Source organism: Geotrypetes seraphini, chromosome 8 (genome assembly GCF_902459505.1).
Source record: "Geotrypetes seraphini chromosome 8, aGeoSer1.1, whole genome shotgun sequence".
NCBI classification, from domain to species: Eukaryota; Metazoa; Chordata; class Amphibia; order Gymnophiona; family Dermophiidae; genus Geotrypetes; species Geotrypetes seraphini.
This window is the reverse complement of record NC_047091.1, coordinates 4,446,272-4,467,823: the sequence shown is the minus strand read 5'-3', so window position 1 is coordinate 4,467,823 and position 21,552 is coordinate 4,446,272. Positions and strand designations below refer to the sequence as shown.

The 21,552-nt window shown below is 46.7% G+C and overlaps 1 protein-coding gene across 1 annotated transcript in view; it reads left to right on the top strand.

Annotated features, from left to right (window-relative positions):
• CRYBG2 (crystallin beta-gamma domain containing 2) overlaps nt 1–21,552 on the top strand; it is a 100,715-nt gene that overhangs the window by 67,671 nt on the left and 11,492 nt on the right. Inside the window, exons 9-17 of the mRNA XM_033954453.1 lie at nt 5,777–5,903; nt 8,423–8,458; nt 9,438–9,571; nt 10,729–10,855; nt 11,076–11,218; nt 14,417–14,543; nt 14,947–14,979; nt 17,930–18,042; nt 18,774–18,903. Coding sequence (XP_033810344.1) covers nt 5,777–5,903; nt 8,423–8,458; nt 9,438–9,571; nt 10,729–10,855; nt 11,076–11,218; nt 14,417–14,543; nt 14,947–14,979; nt 17,930–18,042; nt 18,774–18,903 — 970 coding nt within the window. The remainder of the gene's footprint in view (nt 1–5,776; nt 5,904–8,422; nt 8,459–9,437; nt 9,572–10,728; nt 10,856–11,075; nt 11,219–14,416; nt 14,544–14,946; nt 14,980–17,929; nt 18,043–18,773; nt 18,904–21,552) is intronic.

Below are 21,552 nucleotides of genomic sequence, written 5' to 3'. Positions count from 1 at the left end.
AAAGGTCGAAGTCTGGTGGACTCATGTCTGGACTGTAGGAGGCAAGAGGTAACGCCTCCCAGCTGTATTCGCGTAGTTTTTCAATGACGACATTCCCTATGTGCGGGCGAGCGTTGTCGTGAAGAATGAGTGTCCCAGCCAAGAGCAACTGAGGTCGGGTTTTGTGTATTTTTCTGCGGTATACTGATGTCGGTGGAATCCCTGTGGTTTCAGAAGGTTCCTCGCATGTCACACGACGATCTTGTTCAAGAGCAGCAGCCACGAGTTTCACACACCGTCCATCGGTTGTTGATTTCGGCCTTCCTGGTCTTGCATCATCATCTATGCTCACACGACCACTCCGAAAACGAGTTGCCCACCGAGAAACTGTACTGCGGTCCACTGTTAACTCACCACAAACTTCACGAAACACACCGTGGAGTTCTGTCGGGATTTTGTCACGTAGAGTTTCAATCTTAATGTACGACCTCTGATCGTCAACAGACGCAGTACCCGAAACACCTGCAGCCTCCGTTTTCCACACTTGTCACAGCAACACTAAGTACACTACAGAGCTCCTAAGCACACGTCCTGCTGCTTCAAGCACTGAAGTGAAAGTGAAAGTGAAACAAGGTTTACTGCAATGGCATCATCCACTCCCCAATGTTGCCAACTTGTGCATTATTTATGAAATGGCCCTCATATATTACTTTCTCTATGCCCAGTGGGCTCACTAAACTTTGCACCTGGGATAATGGAGGATTCAGTGACTTATCCAGGGTCACAAGGTTACCATACTATGCATTAGATGATGATAATAATAATAATGCTTTATCTACCCTCTTCCCTTTGGAAGCCATCATACATAGGATTACCAGACGTCCGTACATGTCCTCCTTTTGAGGACACGTCCGGGGGTCTCCGGATGGCTTTTCAAAACCCGGCACTTAGTCCAGGTTTTGAAAAAAATTCTATCAAATCGCCGTTGGGCAACAGGGCATTCGCACATGCCCAGAAGCCACGTGTGTGCATGACATCATCGCGTCGCATCTACACATGTGTGGATGCTCTCCTGCCCGATGAGAGCAGGCAGTGGGGGGCGGGGATGGGCGGAATGGGGCGGGCCGGTCTAGGGGGTCTGGATTTTCCGAACGGAAAATCTGGTAGCCCTAATCGTACAGGTTAGGCCCCAAGAGTTGGTGGCTACCGTGTTTTCCTGAAAATAAGCCCTAGCATGATTTTTAAAGGTGCTCCTAATATAAGCCCTACCCCAGAAATCAACAGTGATGCGGCAGAGGGAAGGCCCTGGTGGGAAAGGCCGTTCAGAGCGCTGCCGCCGCTGCTATTTTTGGAGGCCTCGGAGCGGAGGTATGTCAGTCCCACGGTGGGAGGGTTGGCGGGGTTCTGCTGCACAGGGGGATGGGAGGGAGGGATAGAAAGATGCTGCACAGGGGGATGGGAGGGAGGGATAGAAAGATGCTGCACAAGGGGATGGGTGAGAGTGGAGGAAAGATTCTGCACATGGAGGGGGGGAGGGAGAAAGGAAAGAGGAAGAATTGGGGTAGAGGAGAGGAAAGGAGAGATGATTGCTGTACATGAAAAAAAAAAGACATCCCAGAAAATAATTAATATAAGACACTATCTTATTTTTGGGGAAACACGATAGGTGTCGCACTCTAGAGAGGGCTGCATGCATATTTCTGAAGGATTAAAGCAGCAGAAGACATTGGATCCCAGTTTTGAAAGAAAAGGCTCCTGAAAAGTAAATGGAACCAATTTTAGACTCAGTGATACCCAGCACATTTCCTCTAAGGTGTGGGTTACCATATTTTGGGCCGTAAAACCCCGGTTGCATGGCCCTGTCCTGTTCCGCCTCGGGCCCCGCCTTTGGTCCCGCTGCATTCTAACCCCACCTGCACAAAGCCTCCTCACTTCTTCCCCGACGAGCTCCGGCTGCATCCGGAGGGCCTGGAGCATGAGCGGATGTGTGTGACGTCACCTGCACATGCTCAGAGGCCCTCCAGATGCGGCCAGAGCCCGACGGGGCTGTCCAAAACCCGGACAAACTGCTGGGTTTTGGAAAGTTCATCTGAGCACCTGTTCCCTCTAAGCTGAGCAGGAGTCCTCCACCCACAGTCTCACCAATAGAGGGTGCTGTTTTACTGTCACATTTTTCAATTGTGAGGGACAGGCAAGTTCTGCAGGACTCCAGGGAACATACCTGTCCTTAGCGACTGAAAATATTCCACCCCCTAGTGGTAGCAATGCAGCTGGAGGACACCTGCTCAGCTTAGAGGGAACACTTACAATCATGTTTTCATGGGGTAGGCAGATACATGGGAATCCTACAGAAATTGTCTGCCATACCCTGCTGATAAGGCAAAAACTGGTTCATAGACAACGGCGCGAAAGACAAAGGTGTGCGCCGACAACTGAGCGCAAGATGGAGGCGCGCGCCGAAGAAAATTACAGTTTTTAGGGGCTCCGACGGGGGTTTTTGTTGGGGAACCCCCCACTTTACTTAATAGACATTGCGCCGGCGTTATGGGGGGTTTGGGGGGTTGTAACCCTCCACATTTTACTGTAAACTTAACTTTTTCCCTAAAAACAGGGAAAAAGTTAAGTTTTCAGTAAAATGTGGGGGGTTACAACCCCCCACACCCCCCATGACGCCCCCACAACGCGGCGCGATCTCTATTAAGTAAAGTGGGGGGGTTCCCCCCACGCCCCCCCGTCGGAGCCCTAAAAACAGTAATTTTGAGCGGCGCGCGCCTCCGCGCTGCGCTCAATTGTCTGGGCGCGCCTTTGTCCCGGCGCGCTTTTGACCTGACACCCAAAAACTAAGGATTTATTTATTTAGTAATTACAATACTGACCTTAGTTGTGAGGGGATAAGAGACAGGAACTTGTATACCGCCTCTTTGTAGTTACACAACCACATTCAAACCACTATCTAATGTACCTGGGCCAATGGGGGGATTAAGTGACTTGCCCAGGGTCACAAGGAGCAGTGTGGGATTTGAACCCACAACCTCAGGGTGCCGAGGCTGTAGCTTGAACCACTGCGCCACTCCTGAAATCAAAATATGAGCCAAGTATAGGACAATCAAGCCATTGTGACATCACTGATGAGGTTGGCTCTTATTGGTGGAATGAGGACCACATCAAGCTTTCCAAAGACAAACTCCGCATAAAAGAAATGACAACTAAACGTAGTTAGAAACCGAGCACGCGGAGTACGCTACGTACGTACCAAAAAATGCAGTGAATAAAAGCACTGCTCCCAAGTTCTCCTCCCAGGAAGAAGGAAGGAAAAGTGAACAGAATGCTTGCTTGCCCTCTTCAGAAACTGACCTTCTGCTTCCGCCATATTCTATTTAGGCGACCTCAGGTTGGTGGATATATCGGCCGCGTTGGGAATCCTAGTATCTGCTTTTGTGCTATTTCTGGGTGTGCCCCTCCCCCTCCCACACAGCTGGGCTGCCACAGGACGCAACCAACAACTTCCTAATTCCACAGACTTGTGGGCACTGCTTTATGCTTAGTGCGCAAGTTTCAGAACTAATGGTAGTTCTAAATGGAATTTCATAATTGGCTGCTGACAGGCAATTGCAGACTAATTGTTGACTGTAATTGTGTAACTAGAGTTCTCCAAAGTGTGCAAGTGAAATCCATGGGGACCGCAGAGGGGCAGGTCAGTGGCGTGTCTATCAATTAGTAGCAGTTACGTGCCTGACCAGCAGATGTCTAAAGTTTAAATGCCCCCACCAAGATGGCGCCCGGGGCAGTCTGCACCTTTCCCCCCTCCCTACGCCATTGCCTGGGTGTGATAGAGATAACCGTGCAGAAAATAGGCTTCGTCATCACACATCATGGTTGGGGCAAAATGACTTCGCTAAAAGTAAATTTGACCACGTCTCCCCGCTCCTGGCCAAGCTCCACTGGCTTCCGATAATCACCAGGGTCCACTATAAATGCGCCTGTTTAACTTTCAAAATCCTACACGGTATCCTCCCTCCCTTTATCCCTCTTTCTTGGAATTCCTCAAACCCTAATACCACCAGATCCTCCCACAAATTAAAACTATCCTTCCCCTCGCTAAAAGGCATTTCCCACACAGGAAAGCTAGGGACCTCCCTCCACTTCAAAATCACTGAGCTCTGGAACAACCTTACCTCCCCTCTTCGGAACTTGAGCTGTCTCCAAGTTTTCCACAAACATCTGAAAACCTGGCTTTTCTCAAAAAATGTAAGTCTCCCTCCAACTTAGGAATCAAGGAAACTCTTATATCTTGGCATCCCAAGTCCTCTAAATTTTCTTCACACTTCTACCTCTAACCCTCTGTTGTAGTTCTTTCCTATTTCTCCTACTGTAAACCGCGTCGAGCTCTACGAACGTGGAGATGAGGCGGTATACAAACCTAAGGATTAGATTAGATTAGATGATGGAATACAAACTATGTCAACCTGCCTGGGTTGGGGTGATGTTCCTGCTAAAGCAGCTGTCTCTGGGGCAGTGTTTCCCCAAAGTCGATCCTGGAGTACTCCTCATGCCGGTCAGGTTTCAGGAAGTCCATCAATGAATACTCATGAAATAGACTTACATGCGCTGTCTCCGTACAGACTCATGGTGTATATCCTCAGTGGCATAGCGAGGACGCGCGGTACCCGGGGCGGTGGCGCCTCTCTCCTGTCTTCTTCCCCGCCGTGTGCGCCCCTGCCCCCCTGTACCTTTTTAACCTCGGCACGAGCAGCTGCCAACTTGCCCTCGTCGGTTTTGGCGCTCTCTCTGACACCACTTCCCGGGCACCGATGCCAACGCAGGCAGCAAGTTGGTGGCTGCTCACCTTGAAGTTAAAATGGTACTGGGTGGGAGGGGCACCCACGCGGCAGGGGGAGGAGGAGTAAGGGGGATGGAGAGGAGGAGGGGCAAGACTGCGCCTGGGGCGGATCCCCCTCCTCCACTATGCCACTGGATAGCCTGAAACCCTGATGGGGGTTAAGTGTGCCTCAAGGAAACTGGTCTAGAGCAGCGTTTCCCATGTTGGTCCTGGAGTCCCTCCTTCCTAGTCAGATTTTCAGGATATCCACAAGGAATATGCATGAAAAAAGATTAGCATATGATGTAGGCAATGTATGCAAATCAATTTCATGCACATTCCTTGTGGAGATTCTGAACACCTGACTTTACCAGACGTCCGGAGAAATCCCGGACATGTCCTATTTTTAGAAGACGGTCCCGGGTGCCCAAAGGGAATTCCAAAACCTGGCAGTTTGTCCTGGTTTTGGAAGGGCCTCGAGTTCAGGTTTTGGAGGGCCTCTGCGCATGCACGGGCATCGACGTGATGATGTCACACACATGCGCGCATGCACGTGATGTCAGACGTGGACCCGAGCTCAGGGATGGAAACAGATTTGCATGGGGGCGGGGCCAGGTGTCCTCCTTTTTTTTTTTTTAAAGAGGAAATCTGGTAACCCTAGACAAGGGGGTACTCCAGGACCGACTTGGGAAACACTATTCTAGGAGACCAAGGCTGATTGTAGCCCTGGTGATACCCTGTGTAGACAGAGAACATGGAGAATGGTGCCCTGACAGAGTTAAGAGACTCCCAGCAGCCCTAGTGGCACTCCACATGGCAGCTACACCAGGCTTAGGTGGTGTAAAGATGGCCCTGCAGGAGGTCAAGAGAAATTGTTCATCTCAGGGCTGTGAGGAGAGGCAGGGGTGTCACAGTTGTTAACCCTAAAACACATTCATTTGCTTGTGTGTAAGGTCTGTCCCTTTTCTGCCTCTGCAGGTGGCTGCTTTATAATCAACCTTTCTTTGAAGGCGATCCCTCCATTTTAGAGCCTGGGGGCTTCCCTAATCTGACAGCCTGGGATAGCACAGACCCGAACATCTGTTCCTTGCAGCCTATCCAAATCGTAAGTGTCCTTATGCCCACTCCCTCCCGCCAACAGAGGTCCCCTGCTGTCCTCCACCAACCCCCACTGTACCTTTTTAGACCTGTTGGAGCAAGATGGAAGCTCAGTTTGACCTGCCCTTAGGTCTGCCGCTCCGAAATGGTGGGCCTTTCCCTCCCCTTTGCATCATATGATGAACTGGGAGGGGCCTAAGGCCCTGATAGGCTCAGATGCCTAAGGCCCCACCCATTGGTTTAGGCTCCTCCCTCTATCTTGTTATACAAGGGGGTGGAGTCTAAGGCCCTGATTGGGGGGCTCAGGGGATGGCGGGGGTCCTGCGGTGGCAGAAGGGAGTGGGAATCCCTCCTGCCTATTTTTTCAGGGGAGAGGGTAGGAAATGTTTGAGGGGTACGGGATGTGCATGGCGCGGGAGGGGGCCTTCAATGGCAGGAAGAAGTGGGAGACCCTCTTGCCGTATCGCTGCTGTTTGGGGGGGAGTTGCATTAGCAGGCCTCCCTCCTACCAATTTTCTTTCGGGGGGGTTCAGCATGGCAGGAGGAACTGTGCCATTTTTACTGGCATGAGGGGGGTGCAAATGGCAGGAGGGAATGGCCTGCCATTTTTCGCTAGCGCAGGGAGGGGTCCTTTCCGGTGCTGCATTTGTTGATTTGCCGGGAAGGGCCGTCATCAACAGGGGATACTTTTTTTTTTCTTTTCCTAATGGGGCAGATAATGTGCATGTATAACAAGCACAGTATCTGTGCCCATTTAAAAAAAAAAAAAGGTTAGAGAGGTAAGCGACTGGTCTTGACTGGTCACTTTTTTGGATCACTAAAAGCAATCACTTCTTTTAGTGTATCGGGAAGCCATGTTAGAGCATCAATCACTCTACTAGTTTACATGGCATTTTAGTATTAATTAGCTTATTTGCATAGTTGGATAGGGGAATGAGCGAGCGTGCAGAAAACCAGGCGGGAGCCCTTTTCTGCATCGGGTCGTCAAATGCGATAATCATTTATATACCGCTACCAGTGGCATGCGGTCAGGGGATTCCCTCCACCCCCTAAAGGAATCAGGGGTGTGAGAGGGCGGAACTGGGGCATGATGGGGCAGGGATGGGCGGGACTGGGGGGTGGGACTAACGGTCCTATGAAAACCTGACTGGCTGGGTGTGTCCCAAGGACTGGGATGAAAATCTCTGCCCTAGAGTGACAGAGATAATTCTTAGGAGTCCATTTAGAACAGGAACAAACAAACCAAAACTGTAGATATGTACAACGATGTAGGCGAATTTTATTGTGACAAGCAAACTATATATTAAAACCATTTTAGCAAACAGGGGATCCAACACGGTCCGTGTTTCGGACAACCTTCATCAGGGGTCCATGGTAGAAAAGGGAAAAAACATATGTCACAAAAAATAATGAAAAAGATAATATAAAACCAAACAGATGATGTTTACTATTTGCAGAGACTCTCGGCGTGACACATCATCTGTTTGGTTTTATATTATCTTTTGGTAAAAAGGTTTTAATATATAGTTTGCTTGTCACAATAAAATTCGCCTACATCGCTGTATATATTTGCATTTTTGGTTTGTTTGTTCCTGGCTGTTTTTTTTTACTGCAGACAAGGTTGGACCTCCCCTGTTTTTGTTCTGTTGCTTTGTCCATTTAGAACAGTCAGATTTTCAAGATAACCCTAATGAATATGCACATGAATATACATGAGATCTATTTGCATACAGTGCATGCAAATAGATCTCATGCAGATTCATAGGGGAAATGCTGGAAACCGGACTGGACTGCGGCCCTTGAAGACTGATGTTAGACATCCCTGATCTAGAAGAATCTGATAGCAACGTGAATTGTAAAGCAGACACCCTTCTGAAAAAACGGTTCCCGTAACGAAAGCGCACAGGACATTGGCAGGCCGACAATCGCGCGCTGACAATCCTGCACAGGACTTATGCGCGCTACCTGAAAACAGTTCCTGTTAGTGCTGTGAGTGTGGGTGTGGGGGGAACCTCCCCCAGTAAACTTACATGTGTTCGTGCTCCCTTAGGGGACGGGGTGTGGGGGATTATACTGGAAGCTGCCGTTTTCCCTTGGTTTTTGAGTAATCGGCAGTTTTCAGTGTAGTATGGGGGTGTTTCCCCCCCCCCTCAAAGTGAGCGCAAACACTTGTAAATTTAGTGTTGGGGGTTCCTCCCCCCACACCCCCCCTCAGAGCACTCACAGGAACTGTTTTAAGGCGGCAAGCATAAGTTCTGCGTGTGATGGTCGGCGCACCAAGGTCCCACGCGGTTTTGACGCGTCACCGATAAAAACCAGTACTGTTTGAAAACGTAATTCTTTGTCGTCTTTTATTATGTCAGGCCTAGAGCTCTGATTTGTAAGAAATTCCTCCCATTTTGTGTACAGGAAAACTCTTAAATGTTTCGAACCACTTATTTGCTTTATGACCATGGCTACGATTACTCCCCAGAATAGATTGCCCTTAAAAGACTGCCTTATGGATTATATTTTATCTTGTTTTAGGGTGGTCCTTCTGTTGAGAAACTCAACGTGCCCAAGGTAAGGAAGAAAGGACCTTATACACAGCAAAACTAGGCTCAACTCGTACACTTTGCAAACTGAAATCTTCTCGAACGCTTGGTATGGGATTGAGTGTGCCCAAGGGATTGCAGAAACACACAGTTGGGTTCATGGGAGGGTAGCAAAGGCCTATTTGTGGTAGATACCATTATTGCAAGGAACTGTGCTAGAACCTTACCTGGCATGGATGTTTCTTAAGAATAGCCTGTGGCTGTTAACCCTTTATTTGGCACTGTTACTCAGAAGCAACACGTGTTTCTATGGCTCTTATGGAAGATCTGCATCTCCAAATGCCTGTTACTTGACACTGTTGCTTACGTTCAACCTCAAGTTACGTAAAGCAGCCGTTTTCACCATCTGCCAATTAAAGGGTTAACCTTTCCATCAGGTTGTCATATGGCTCCAGAAAAAGGAGGACGAATTGAGACATCCGGGTTTTACTTCCAGAGGACTGACCAGGTTCCTAGACGGACTTTTCAAAACCCAGCAGTTCGTCCAGGTTTTGGAAAGCCCTGAGCTCCAGCTGCGCCTGGAGGGCCTACAGCACGCATGCGCAGATCTCGTCGCACCCATCCGCACATGCTAGAGGCCTTCCAAATGTGGTCTGGAGGTCGGGAAAAAAAGAGACGTGCTTTGTGGATGCAGGGTTAGAGGCGAAATGGGGTGGGGCTGGAGACAGAATGGAGAGGGTGGGAGGCGAAATAAGGTGGGGCGGGGGCGAGGCCATGCACCCGGGTTTTTCCATCATCAAATATGGCAACCCTACTTATGACCAGACTTTATAATAATGCCCAGAGCCACAAAAATGAATTCCACTATTATCCCCCAAACCCTAAAAACTAAAGCTAATGAACTGTAGCCATTGTCTGTCCATGCAGATTACCCCAGTACCTTTTTGGAAGCCTGATGCTGTTTTGGTTGTAACTGCCACTGTTCTGGATCTTTCTTGTCTCCCTAGATTGTTATATATGTGAATCCCAATTTCCAGGGCCATAGCTGTGAAGTGAACAGGGACATTCATGATGTGAGGAATGAAAAGACAAAAGGCCTCAGAATAACATCTGTGGGGTCTTTGCAGGTCCATGGAGGCTGGTAAGTGGCATTGTTTTTGTTGGTTTATAAAACCAGAGAAACCGTCTTTGGACCACTGGAGAGCAATGATGGGAACCCTAGACAGGATGAGATGACTGCAGTTGAGACTGAATGGTCAGCAATCAGAGGAAGAGTTAGCAGGATTTGGGGAGACTAGGAGAGACAGGCGCATGGAATCTCTTAAAGAGAGTAGGAGATAGTGGATGCTGTGAAATGGGCCATTTGGCCTTTATCTGCCGTCATATTTCTATGGTTCTATAACCATAATGCTCTATGACCTCACAATGCAGGTGCAAAAAGCCTTAGTCTATAGGCAGAAGAGATGCAAATGTTAAGAGCCTTAGCCAATAAGGAGAGGAGGAAATAGTGGATGCTCTGGATAGGCCATTTGGCCTTTATCTGATGTCATGTTTCTATAACCATAAAGCTCTATGACCTCACAATGCAGGTGTAAAGAGCCTTGACCTATAGGAAGAGGAGATGCAAATGTTAAGAGCCTTAGCCAATAGGAAAAGGAGGAGATAGTGGATGCTCTGGATGGGCCATTTGGCCTTTATCTGCCATCATGTTTCTATAACCATAAAGCTCTATGACCTCACAATTCAGGTGTAAAGAGCCTTAGCCTATAGGAAGAGGAGATGCAAATGTTAAGAGCCTTAGCCAATAGGGAGAGGAGGAGATAGTGGATGCAGTGGATGGGCCATTTGGCCTTTATCTGCCATCATGTTTCTATGTTTCCATATCCATAAAGCTCTATGACCTCACAATGCAGGTGTAAAGAGCCTTGGCCTATAGGAAGAGGAGATGCAAATGTTAAGAGCCTTAGCCAATAGGAAAAGGCGGAAATAGTGGATGCTCTGGATGGGCCATTTGGCCTTTTTCTGCCGTCATGTTTCTATGTTGCATTCTCTATTCTTATCAGCCTCTTCTCTCTCTTCTTTGTCTCCCCTTTTCCATAGGTTGGTCTATCTCCTAACCTCTTCCAGTATTTCTTATGTTTGTGTCTGTCCCTGGATTTATGTTTCTCTCCCTCCCTCTCTCTCTGCCTTTTGTTTTATCTTTCTCCCCCCTCCTTTCATTTGTAACCTGGTCTGACCTATCTTCTTTCCTCTTTTTGGCTGTCTCTTTTGCTCATCATATCTGTCTCTCTTCTGCAGTTGGGTTGGCTATGAGAAAGAGGGATTCCGGGGTCACCAGTACCTACTGGAAGAAGGAGAGTTCAATGACTGGAAAGCCTGGGGCGGTAACAGCATGGAGCTAACATCCTTACGACTCATCCAGATGGTAAGGCATTTTAGCAAACAAAGAACTGATTTTAAAAAAAGACACCTCTGTCTTTCTATTTTGCTCGCCAAACTGAGTCGGGAACCAGAGACAAGCGTGTGACATTTCTTTTAGATGTGATCAGTCCGGGCGCCTTATCGTTCCATTATTTTTTCTGGGTGCCTGTCGCCCACCAATCCTCTCCTTCAGGAAAGAACAGCCTGATCTTGTTTCCCTGCAGGACTTCTCTGACCCGGCTCTGATCTTGTACGAGGAGACAGACTCCGAAGACGGCTCCTGCCTTCAGCTCTGTGACGCAATAAGTGACGTTGAGCTGGCCAACTATGGAACAACCACGCGGGCCATCCATGTCCTGAGTGGAGTGTGAGTTTCTTCAGCGGAGAATAGCGTAATGAACTTTTCCACCAGTGCTTGGCTAGCATGTACTCATATAAACTGGCTATCTGCAAATGGCTAAAAGCATTGGTGGTGTGGGGGAGGTGAGAGAGGGCTAGGAGAAATGTTATGGGGAAAATTCAATATATTGTGCCAAATGGTTAGGTTCGATTCTCATGCCAAATTTTTGGCTTGCAAAAGCATTCTAAAACGGGGCAGGAATGGCGAATCCATGCGACACCTCATTTATGCATCCATTTTTAGAATAGTGCCTAAGTGTTTCCATGTGGACCTGCGGTGTGGGTGTGGTCATGGGAAGAGCATAGGAGGGCCATTAACATTCCTTTAAAATGCGCGCAGTGTTATATAATTCGGGGGGGGGGGAGGAACCTAGTTCAACGTGTGCGATGGGATTATACCTGGTTTCGGTTGGTGTAACTGTCTACGCCCATAGCTGAGCACGAATTCCAGCGCTAGGCACTATACGATAAAGGGTGGCAATCCTGGAACGCCCATCAAAGGATGCCGTTCAGTGGCAATTTGTAGAATTTCCCTCTATATAGGGTATGTTTTGGGTGAAATTACACCATAGAGCAGGCACATTTCGTTTCAAAGTCTACGATGGCGATACTTTAAACTGATATACTTTTTGATGCCCCAATGCAATGCAGGGAGCGCCAATTGTATAATGACAACAGGTAGTTTGGGCACAGCACGGGTGGGAGGAGTCACACTTATAGAATACTGTAAATCTCATGCGTATTGACGGAACTTTGGCGCACACATTCACGCCAAGTGGTCATGCCTCACATATAGGCACTTATTTCAGAATTACGCTAGAATTCTGCAAAGAAAAGTAGCACAGTCAATGACGGCAAATAAAGACCCACATGGGTCCACCCAGTCCGCCCAACAAGATATTCATACTTAAACACTGGTTGGCAATTTGCCATCATGCCAACCACAAGTAGGTAGCTAAATATGATGGGACAATGTTCTTTAAAACAGCAAAAATTGAAGACAGAAAGTGAGGTAAATGGATAACTCCAAAGTGTAAAACTTCCCTCCACTAATTTTGGTGTCCTCTCATCTGTTCGAGCCCCGTAGATGAGAGGACGCCAAAATTAGTGCTCCCTGTTGGAACCCTTGAGAAAGCCTGTTTAGGCGAAACGGGTCCCGTCGGGCATACAATTGTTGGGGCAAGCAATTTATACTGCAATAAAGGATGAGTAAATAACAATGGACTAATTGTTGATTATTGAAGAAAAGAGTCTTTCGTGGATTGAGCAAATTTCTTGCCTTATTTGAATGTACCCTAATAAGTGAGGGAATTTTTACACAATGTTCTTTAACCAAAAGTATTGCTAATAATATTTAACTAGCTAAAATGGTATAGTAAGGGGGTGGGGGACGGTCCACCCGCCCCCCCCCCCAACTCCTTCCTGACTCCCCCCTGCTGCGCACTGCGCCCTTCCCTTCCATCATACTTCTTTAATTTTCCCGGCACGAGCAGCCCATGTCGGTGTCGGCTCCCTGACATCACTTCCAGGTCCAGCATCTAGGAAGTGATGTCAGAGGGAGAGCCAATACCATGCGGGGGAGGAGAGAGGTGGGCACGGCAGAGGGGTCAGGAAGAAGCATGGGTGCAGCCACCCTCACCCTCGCTACGCCACGGACTTGCTAATCTCGACAAGTAGGTGCTTATGTTCCATTATAGAATAGACATCAGCCTGGTTATAGAACTGGCCACTTAAAGTTTTTGAAAATTGATTTCCTAAGGGACTTATCTAAGGTTATCCAGTCGCTGCTAGAAGGAACTGAGCATTTCTCCTAAACCTCCTCCACCTCTTAGCTCAATCCTCTGTCCACTGGACCACCTTAAAGTATAAGAGGATGGTTCGTAGTATAATTATACTAAAATAAGATAGATTGGGACATTTTCCAAGACATTTTTGTGAGTGAAAGAGTTCTTTATGTGTAGAATGGGTTTTATAAACCCTCCCACCTTACACATGAACATCCCCTGTGCAGTAGCTTTACCCACAGGACGGGGAAGTCCTGAAGGCGGGATACGCACGCCCCTTACCTCAGAAGAACTCTGTCTCCTGTCTATCAGGTGGAAATACTGTGCCTAGTTTTCCTGGGGAATCTCGGATGAATCCTATTCGCTTATCTCAACTCTCTTGCTGTGAGCTGCATTGATACGTGAAGCAAATTGCAGGATATAAGAGACTGTTTTGTATTGTAACTGAAAATGAGACAGAGTATGAGTGAGTGAAAAGTACACACCCGCTCTTCTCTAACGCAGTCAGTTGGAAAATTACCTTCCCAAAGTAAAATGCAACTCAACGGCTAAGTCAACATACTGTTCTCTCTCCCTCATCTCCCCATTCCTCAGTATGTTGAAGCTTGTCCATATTTTTGCTTATCTAGGTCAGCTAAATGTGGATTTTTTTGTAGGCTTCGATACCTCAACCTGAACCACAACTGATATGTACAAGCATGCTGGCTTTCATGGCCTATCAAAGCCTCATGGGTGTTCATAATAGGATCTGACTGTATCTGTAACTGTGGGTTTGTCGCATGTAAGTTCAAGTTCAATGTATTTGATATACCGCAAATATAAATCCAAGAGGCAAATCTAAGTGGTTTACAATAAAAAAAATAAAAATTTAAAAATAAAAAAAATTAAGGTCAAAACAAGACAATCAATCAACAGCAGCAAAAAAAATCAAAACGTGAAGAAAAATGAATGAGAACATGGGGAAAGAGGGACTCAGCGGATTGCAATAAAGAGGTGAGGGAGGAAACAGAGAATTCAATTCAATTCTGCCCACACAGTAGAGAGGTAGCCATCAGGAAGACGTATATTAAGAACTAAAGGCCAAAGAGAAATCATAGGGCCTTTAATTGGACCTTGAAGGTTGCGAAAGATTTCTCAGAGCAAAGGCAAAAAGGCAAAGAGTTCCAGCGAGTGGGTGAACCTGCTGAGTGCGTGCGTCCCTGCATTTCCTTTCTGCATCGGTCTCTCGTGTCTCTGAAAAATCCTAAAACGCTATCTTGGGAACGGTCCAAACTGGAGCCATGTAAAGGGGGGGAGGGGGGGCTGAGGCGTTCAGAGGCTCTGTTTTTTGCTACATCTGGTTTACACTGGAATCACCTACAGTTTTCTGCTCTCCCGGACAGGTGGATAGCGTATTCAGATGTGAACTTCTCCGGAGAGCAGTACGTCTTGGAGAAAGGGATGTATCGGAACTGTCAGGACTGGGGCTCCGACGACGGTCGAATTTCCTCTCTACAACCCGTCCTCCAGGTGAGGACAGTGTGTTTGCTCGCCCCTGTTCTCAAGGGGAGATCTGTGCGCTACACCTAGCCTGTCTGGGAAGGATGAGGACTGTTGGTTGGACTCACCTATGTGGCGCATCCCTGGTCCTATGGGCGCGGTGGTTTGACCCTCGCCTGCGTGGGTTTTATTTCTTACACGCCTCTGTCCTGCGTGGCAAGGCTATGCCGCTCATCCTTTACTCAGATACTATCATGTGTCCTATGGGGGGGAGATGTTTCTTAAACCCACCCGTCCTGCAGGGAAGAGCTGTGTGGAGCACTCACCTATCCCTCTGGGGGTGTTGCTGTGAACTTAGCCCCTCTTTAAAGACTCTACAGCCCCTATATAAGACTAGCCAAGTTCTAACAATGAATGCTAATTTGTTTTTTAGGTTGGAGGCCAAAGTCTGAACTACACATCAAAGGTAAGAATACATGTCAGACATTTCTAAGCAGTGGTATAGCCATGGGGTGAGGGGGAGGGGACTTGGGGGCTTGGAAAATCCGGACCACTAGACCTGTCCCCACCTATCCCCTAGATCAGTTCCACCTATCCCCAGTACTGCCCTAGCGCCGCCCCCACCCCCCCTGCTGCCTGCTCTCATCAGGCAGAAGGGAATCCACACATGCATGAATGCAACGCGATGACGTCACGAGCACGCGCACAGGCGCATGACATCATGCATGGACGCCGTCCTGCCCGACGGCAATTTGTTGGAAGCTTTTCAAAACCCGGACAAAGTGGCAGGTTTTGAAAAGCTGTCCGGACACACCCTCCCCCTTGACATGTCCTGAAAAGGAGGATATATTCGGGGGAAATCCAAATGTCTGGTAACCCTAGCTTGGGAAACCCCCCCCCCCCCCCCCAGTTTGGGCTCAGACACCCTTCCACAACCCAAAGTACCTGGTGAATCCCTGCTGGCCAATGAGATCTGATGCCCAGAATTGCCTCAGCAGCAGCAAAGAAGTTGGTGACCCCCTTTCCAGCTGCTGAAACCGATGCTGTGCATGACGAGGATTGCCAGTGGCAGGGCTGGAAAGTGGGCCATCGATTTCATCACTGCTGAGACAGCACTGGGGAAGTTCTGGGCAGCGGATCTCATAAACTGGCAGAGATGCCCAGCAAAGCTTATTAATACAGCTAGGGAGGGGGGGGGGGAGACAGGGAGTAAAGATATAATGCATTGCACGTCCCTGGGCGCCTCCAAAACTTGAATCTTGAGTAAGGACATCCTTGGACTGTGAAGTTTCTAATGATCAATTCAAGGGAATAATAAAACCTTTTCAGGTCACACTTTGATACATGCAGTACACGCCCTGAGGAAGAGGAAGTTCCACCCTGAAACTTGGTAGTGCTGGATTTCTGTACCACAATAAATTCACAATACAAAGCCTGACAAAGCACTTGCTCTTTCTTCTTTTAGCATGCACAGATCAGCTTAATGTTCCAATACAAATTCACAGGCTGGTTATACAGATAAAAAGTACACAACTCTTTATTTGGCATTGTTGCTCAGATGCAAAATGCATCTTCATTGTATGCAAATAGATCTCCTGCATATTAAGCGTCTTCCTTGTATGCAAATAGCTCTCATGCATGTTAACCCTTTATTTGGCACTGTTGCTCAGATGCAAAATGTGTCTTCATTGTATGCAAATAGATCTCATGCATATTAAGCATCTTCATTGTATGCAAATAGCTCTCATGCATGTTAACCCTTTATTTGGCACTGTTGCTCAGATGCAAAATGCATCTTCATTGTATGCAAATAGATCTCCTGCATATTAAGCGTCTTCCTTGTATGCAAATAACTCTCATGCATGTTAACCCTTTATTTGGCACTGTTGCTCAGATGCAAAATGCATCTTCATTGTATGCAAATAGATCTCCTGCATATTAAGCGTCTTCCTTGTATGCAAATAGCTCTCATGCATGTTAACCCTTTATTTGGCACTGTTGCTCAGATGCAAAATGTGTCTTCATTGTATGCAAATAGATCTCATGCATATTAAGCATCTTCATTGTATGCAAATAGCTCTCATGCATGTTAACCCTTTATTTGGCACTGTTGCTCAGATGCAAAATGCATCTTCATTGTATGCAAATAGATCTCCTGCATATTAAGCGTCTTCCTTGTATGCAAATAACTCTCATGCATGTTAACCCTTTATTTGGCACTGTTGCTCAGATGCAAAATGCATCTTCATTGTATGCAAATAGATCTCCTGCATATTAAGCGTCTTCCTTGTATGCAAATAGCTCTCATGCATGTTAACCCTTTATTTGGCACTGTTGCTCAGATGCAAAATGCATCTTCATTGTATGCAAATAGATCTCATGCATATTAAGCATCTTCATTGTATGCAAATAGCTCTCATGCATGTTAACCCTTTATTTGGCACTGTTGCTCAGATGCAAAATGCATCTTCATTGTATGCAAATAGATCTCCTGCATATTAAGCGTCTTCCTTGTATGCAAATAGCTCTCATGCATGTTAACCCTTTATTTGGCACTGTTGCTCAGATGCAAAATGCATCTTCATTGTATGCAAATAGATCTCCTGCATATTAAGCGTCTTCCTTGTATGCAAATAGCTCTCATGCATGTTAACCCTTTATTTGGCACTGTTGCTCAGATGCAAAATGCATCTTCATTGTATGCAAATAGATCTCCTGCATATTAAGCGTCTTCATTGTATGCAAATAGCTCTCATGCATGTTAATCCTTTATTTGGCACTGTTGCTCAGAAGCAACAAGCGTCTTCATTGTATGCAAATAGATCTCATGCATATTAAGCGCCGTCATTGTATGCAAATAGATCTCATGCATCTTAACCCTTTATTTGGCACTGTTGCTCAGAAGCAACAAGCGTCTTCATTGTATGCAAATAGATCTCATGCATATTAAGCGCCGTCATTGTATGCAAATAGATCTCATGCATCTTAACCCTTTATTTGGCACTGTTGCTCAGAAGCAACAAGCGTCTTCATTGTATGCAAATAGATCTCATGCATATTAAGCGCCGTCATTGTATGCAAATAGATCTCATGCATCTTAACCCTTTATTTGGCACTGTTGCTCAGAAGCAACAAGCGTCTTCATTGTATGCAAATAGATCTCATGCATATTAAGCGCCGTCATTGTATGCAAATAGATCTCATGCATCTTAACCCTTTATTTGGCACTGTTGCTCAGAAGCAACATGTGTCTTCATTGCTTGGCTATTCTCAAAATGTAAACTTCACTTCTCTCTATTACCATTTCTTACTGTACTTCCTTTTTAAGTTTTCTAAACCATTTCGAGTTCTATCTTTATAGAGAAGATGCAGTATATAAGCTTAAGGTTTAGTTTAATTTATCTTTTTTCCTACAGATCCAGCTCTTCACTGAGCCTGATTTCAAGGGCACTTGCATGGACTATGAAGACGACAGCGCATCCCTACCTGAGTCTTTCAAGCTACAGTCCTGCATGGTCCAGGGAGGCAGGTAATGCCAGTTAGAAGAAGAGGCATCAGGGGACACCAATAACGAGCAGTTCTGCTGGGCGCAGTTCTAGAATGGGGTATCTAGAATGAGGTGCATGGAGGATCAATGATAGAAGCCTAGTCTATAAAAGAAAGTAGGCCCCATAACTGGCTATTCCTATAGTGGTTTGGAAGGCCAAGGTAATGCAGTTCATCTGCCGCCCTCCCCCTTCCTTCCGCTGACTCCACTCTCTGCCCCCCTCCAACCCAAAATATTACGTCCCGGAGATTGTGGAGATCCTCAAACCCTGCCAGTTGAAGATTTCCAGAACGCTTCCAAACGGGAGCGGGCAGCTCTTGTCTCGAGCTGATGCAGCAGGCCAAGCGCACTCAGTGCCGCGAATGCCTGAAAACCGAGTACGTGCAGAGAGGCTGACGTTGGTAGCAGCTCAAGGCAAGAGCTGCCGGATGCCATTTAGAAGAGCGTTGGCTGCCCGAGGAGGAGGAAATCTTCAGGTGGCGGGGTTTGGGGATCCTCATCAACCACAGTAAGAATGCCACAATTTGGGGTGTTCACCTTTGCTTTGTGTTGTAAGTTTTATTGCATTGTGTATCTTGTATTCCGCCTAGAATTATCGGACAGTGCAGGTAATAAATATTTAAATAAATGCATAAAATAAATAGAAGGATCAGAAGAGACATGTCTGACGTTAGAGTCATTGACAATATTTTTTTTTCTCTTTTCCTCCGCAGCTGGATTATTTATGACCAAAAAGAGTACTCTGGGGCGCAGTATGTATTGTGTGAGGGGATTTATCCAACCTGTTTGGCAATGGGGTGTTTGTCAGAGGCAGCTGTCTGGTCCCTAAGAAAAGTCCCACTTGTAAGTGTTCAAGGAAACGCTCTACTGCTCCCCCCCCCAATGTAGGCGCTCCGTGACGGCCCCTGGACTCGTCCCATCACCCTCTGACCAATCTGAAGCAGTGGCGTAGCAAGGGGGGGGATGGACCGCCCCAGGCGCTGCGTCAGTGGGGGCGCTGGCACATCTCTGCCCTGCTCATGCCATCCCTCCCCCACCCCGTACCTCTGTAGATCATCGCTAGCGCGAGCAACTTCTCCTGCCTGTTGCTCGCGCCAGCTTGAATCACCCTCTGAATCACTTCCGGGTTATGGGGCCAGGAAGTGACATCAGAGGGAAATCCAGTGCTGGCACGAAGAGCATGCTGGAGATGCTACTCGCAATAGAAGATTTAGAGTTACAGGGGAGAAGGGAGACTGCAGGGCACCTCCTACCCGTACTACGCCACTGATCTGAAGACTGTTACATATATATATATTTTATATGGAGAGAGAGATACACTTCTCCCTTCATATTCGCTGTGATAGGAGATTAACAGAACCACAAATACAGAAAAACCCTGAATAACGTTTTCATATGTTATTCGCTGTTTTCTATTAAAAACCATTGTGAATATGGTGAAAACGCAAATAACATGGTGGGAGACCTGGCTTGTTCCTGAAGGAGAGGCAAAACACGGTGAAGAAAGTGCTGAGAATCAGCGATTTCTCTATGCAAACTGACGTAATTTGGAGGGAGGAGTCAGCAAGCTACAAACCATGAATAATCGAAACCACAATTGCTGAAACCGCGAATACAGAGGAGAAGTGTAGTAGTACATTGGTTAACAAAGGTTGTTTTATTTAAATCATAGATAAACATATAGTCCTGGGGAAACTAATAACTTTTATGTATGTCTAACATTCAGAGGTGTCCATGAATCACACCAGAAGACGAATTATAAAGTTCTAACTACTACTGCTACTGTTTCTCATTTTTATAGCAGTCCCAGACTTATACAACACTGTACACCAGTGTCTCTCAAAACTTTAATTTAGCTCTGGCACGCAAAAAGGAGCAAATGTTTTTCGAGGCACATTGTAATTGAAATTATTAAATTGCAAAACAAACAAAAAAGTTAACTGCACAAGAGGTTTTTAGCGCCGACACTCATAGGAACTCCATGAGTGTTAAGAGCATCGCAGAGCATTCAGCATGCCAGCCAGCGCTAAAAACCTCATGTGTGGTTTTGTAAAAAGGGGGGAGGTAAATTTGAGAATCATTTAAAGTTCTTTATGTATGGATAATTATAACAACAGTGGAACTAACGTAGATAGAATAGAATTGCTAATCAATGCAATGGATGTGCTTGTTTTTGAGTGCAAGTTAACTCAAAACGCAGCTCGATAGTTGACAAGCAAACATGCATTTTATCATCCACCATCTGCAGTCGTTCTCTTTTTTTTTAAATTTAATTTCTGTCAGAGCTGAAAATCCAAGTTCACAAAGATAAGAAAATCCAAACGATAACAAAGCCTTGTTGCTCAAGTTAGGATAACGACTGCATAAAAAATAAAAATAAAATGACTTGCCATTAGTTTTCAAGTTGAGAATGACACGGGGGCAAAAAATCTGTCCCCGTCACTGCCCCGTCACCGGACCACCATCCCCTTCACCACCCTTTTCCCGAAGCATCTACGCTCCGGCGGCTTTCAACAAGTCTAAAACCTTAAAACGCGCCGCAAAGGTAAGGGGGGGGGAGATAGATTCAGGTGGATAGGTAGGGAGGGGGCCGTGCGCTATTGGTGACCACACGTGTTCCCTCCCTTAACTGCGGGGACAAGGCCATTCACCGCTCCACGGGGCGGTGGATGGCTTTGTCCCCGTACCTGTGGTTTGCATCTTTCCCCCCTCCACTGTTTTGGCAGGTAACCCGCAGCTAGCCGCGGGTAACATCCACCGTGTCATTCTCTATTTTCAAGGACCAGTCATGTCAAAGAATGATGCTTGTCTGGGCGGTTGTACCCTTACGCACACCAGATGATCATAACATTGACAGATTCTTGTATATGTGGCGTACATGTCATCTATTCTAGTGTATACTTTACAAAGGGAATTTTTTAAAATAAAGTAAAATTGTGCAATCTCTCCTGGCACACACAGAGTCTCTTCGGAGCACACCACTGTTTGAGAGACACTGCAGTACACAAACCCATAAGAGACAGTCCTCACTCATCAGAGCTTACAGACAAACATCCAAAGCTCCCCTGTCCCAGAATGATTAGGGCCTGTCTACTGTACATACATCACACCTCCAGTTAATTTCTAAATCTAGTCATGAGGTTGTGATCTTTGCTACTTTGCTTATTTTGAAGAGCTGGTTTGTTTTACTGTGAAGCACACCCTGGCACACAATCACACACCCCACTTCCTGTTTTTCTTATGCAGACTTTTTAGAGGACAGAGGTGTGGCTCGTGTAACTTTTTGATTTCAGGCTAAGGCCCTGGTTCTGGTCAGGTTTTCAGGATATCCACAGTGAATAGACATGAGATTGGTGTGCAAACCTTTTCCGTACATATTCGTTGTGGATATCCTGAAAACCTGACTGGCAAGAGTGTGCTCCAGGACTGGCTTAAGAAACACTGGTCTACGGACTAGATGCGCAAAACTCTCTAATTGTGTACCAGTGGTCG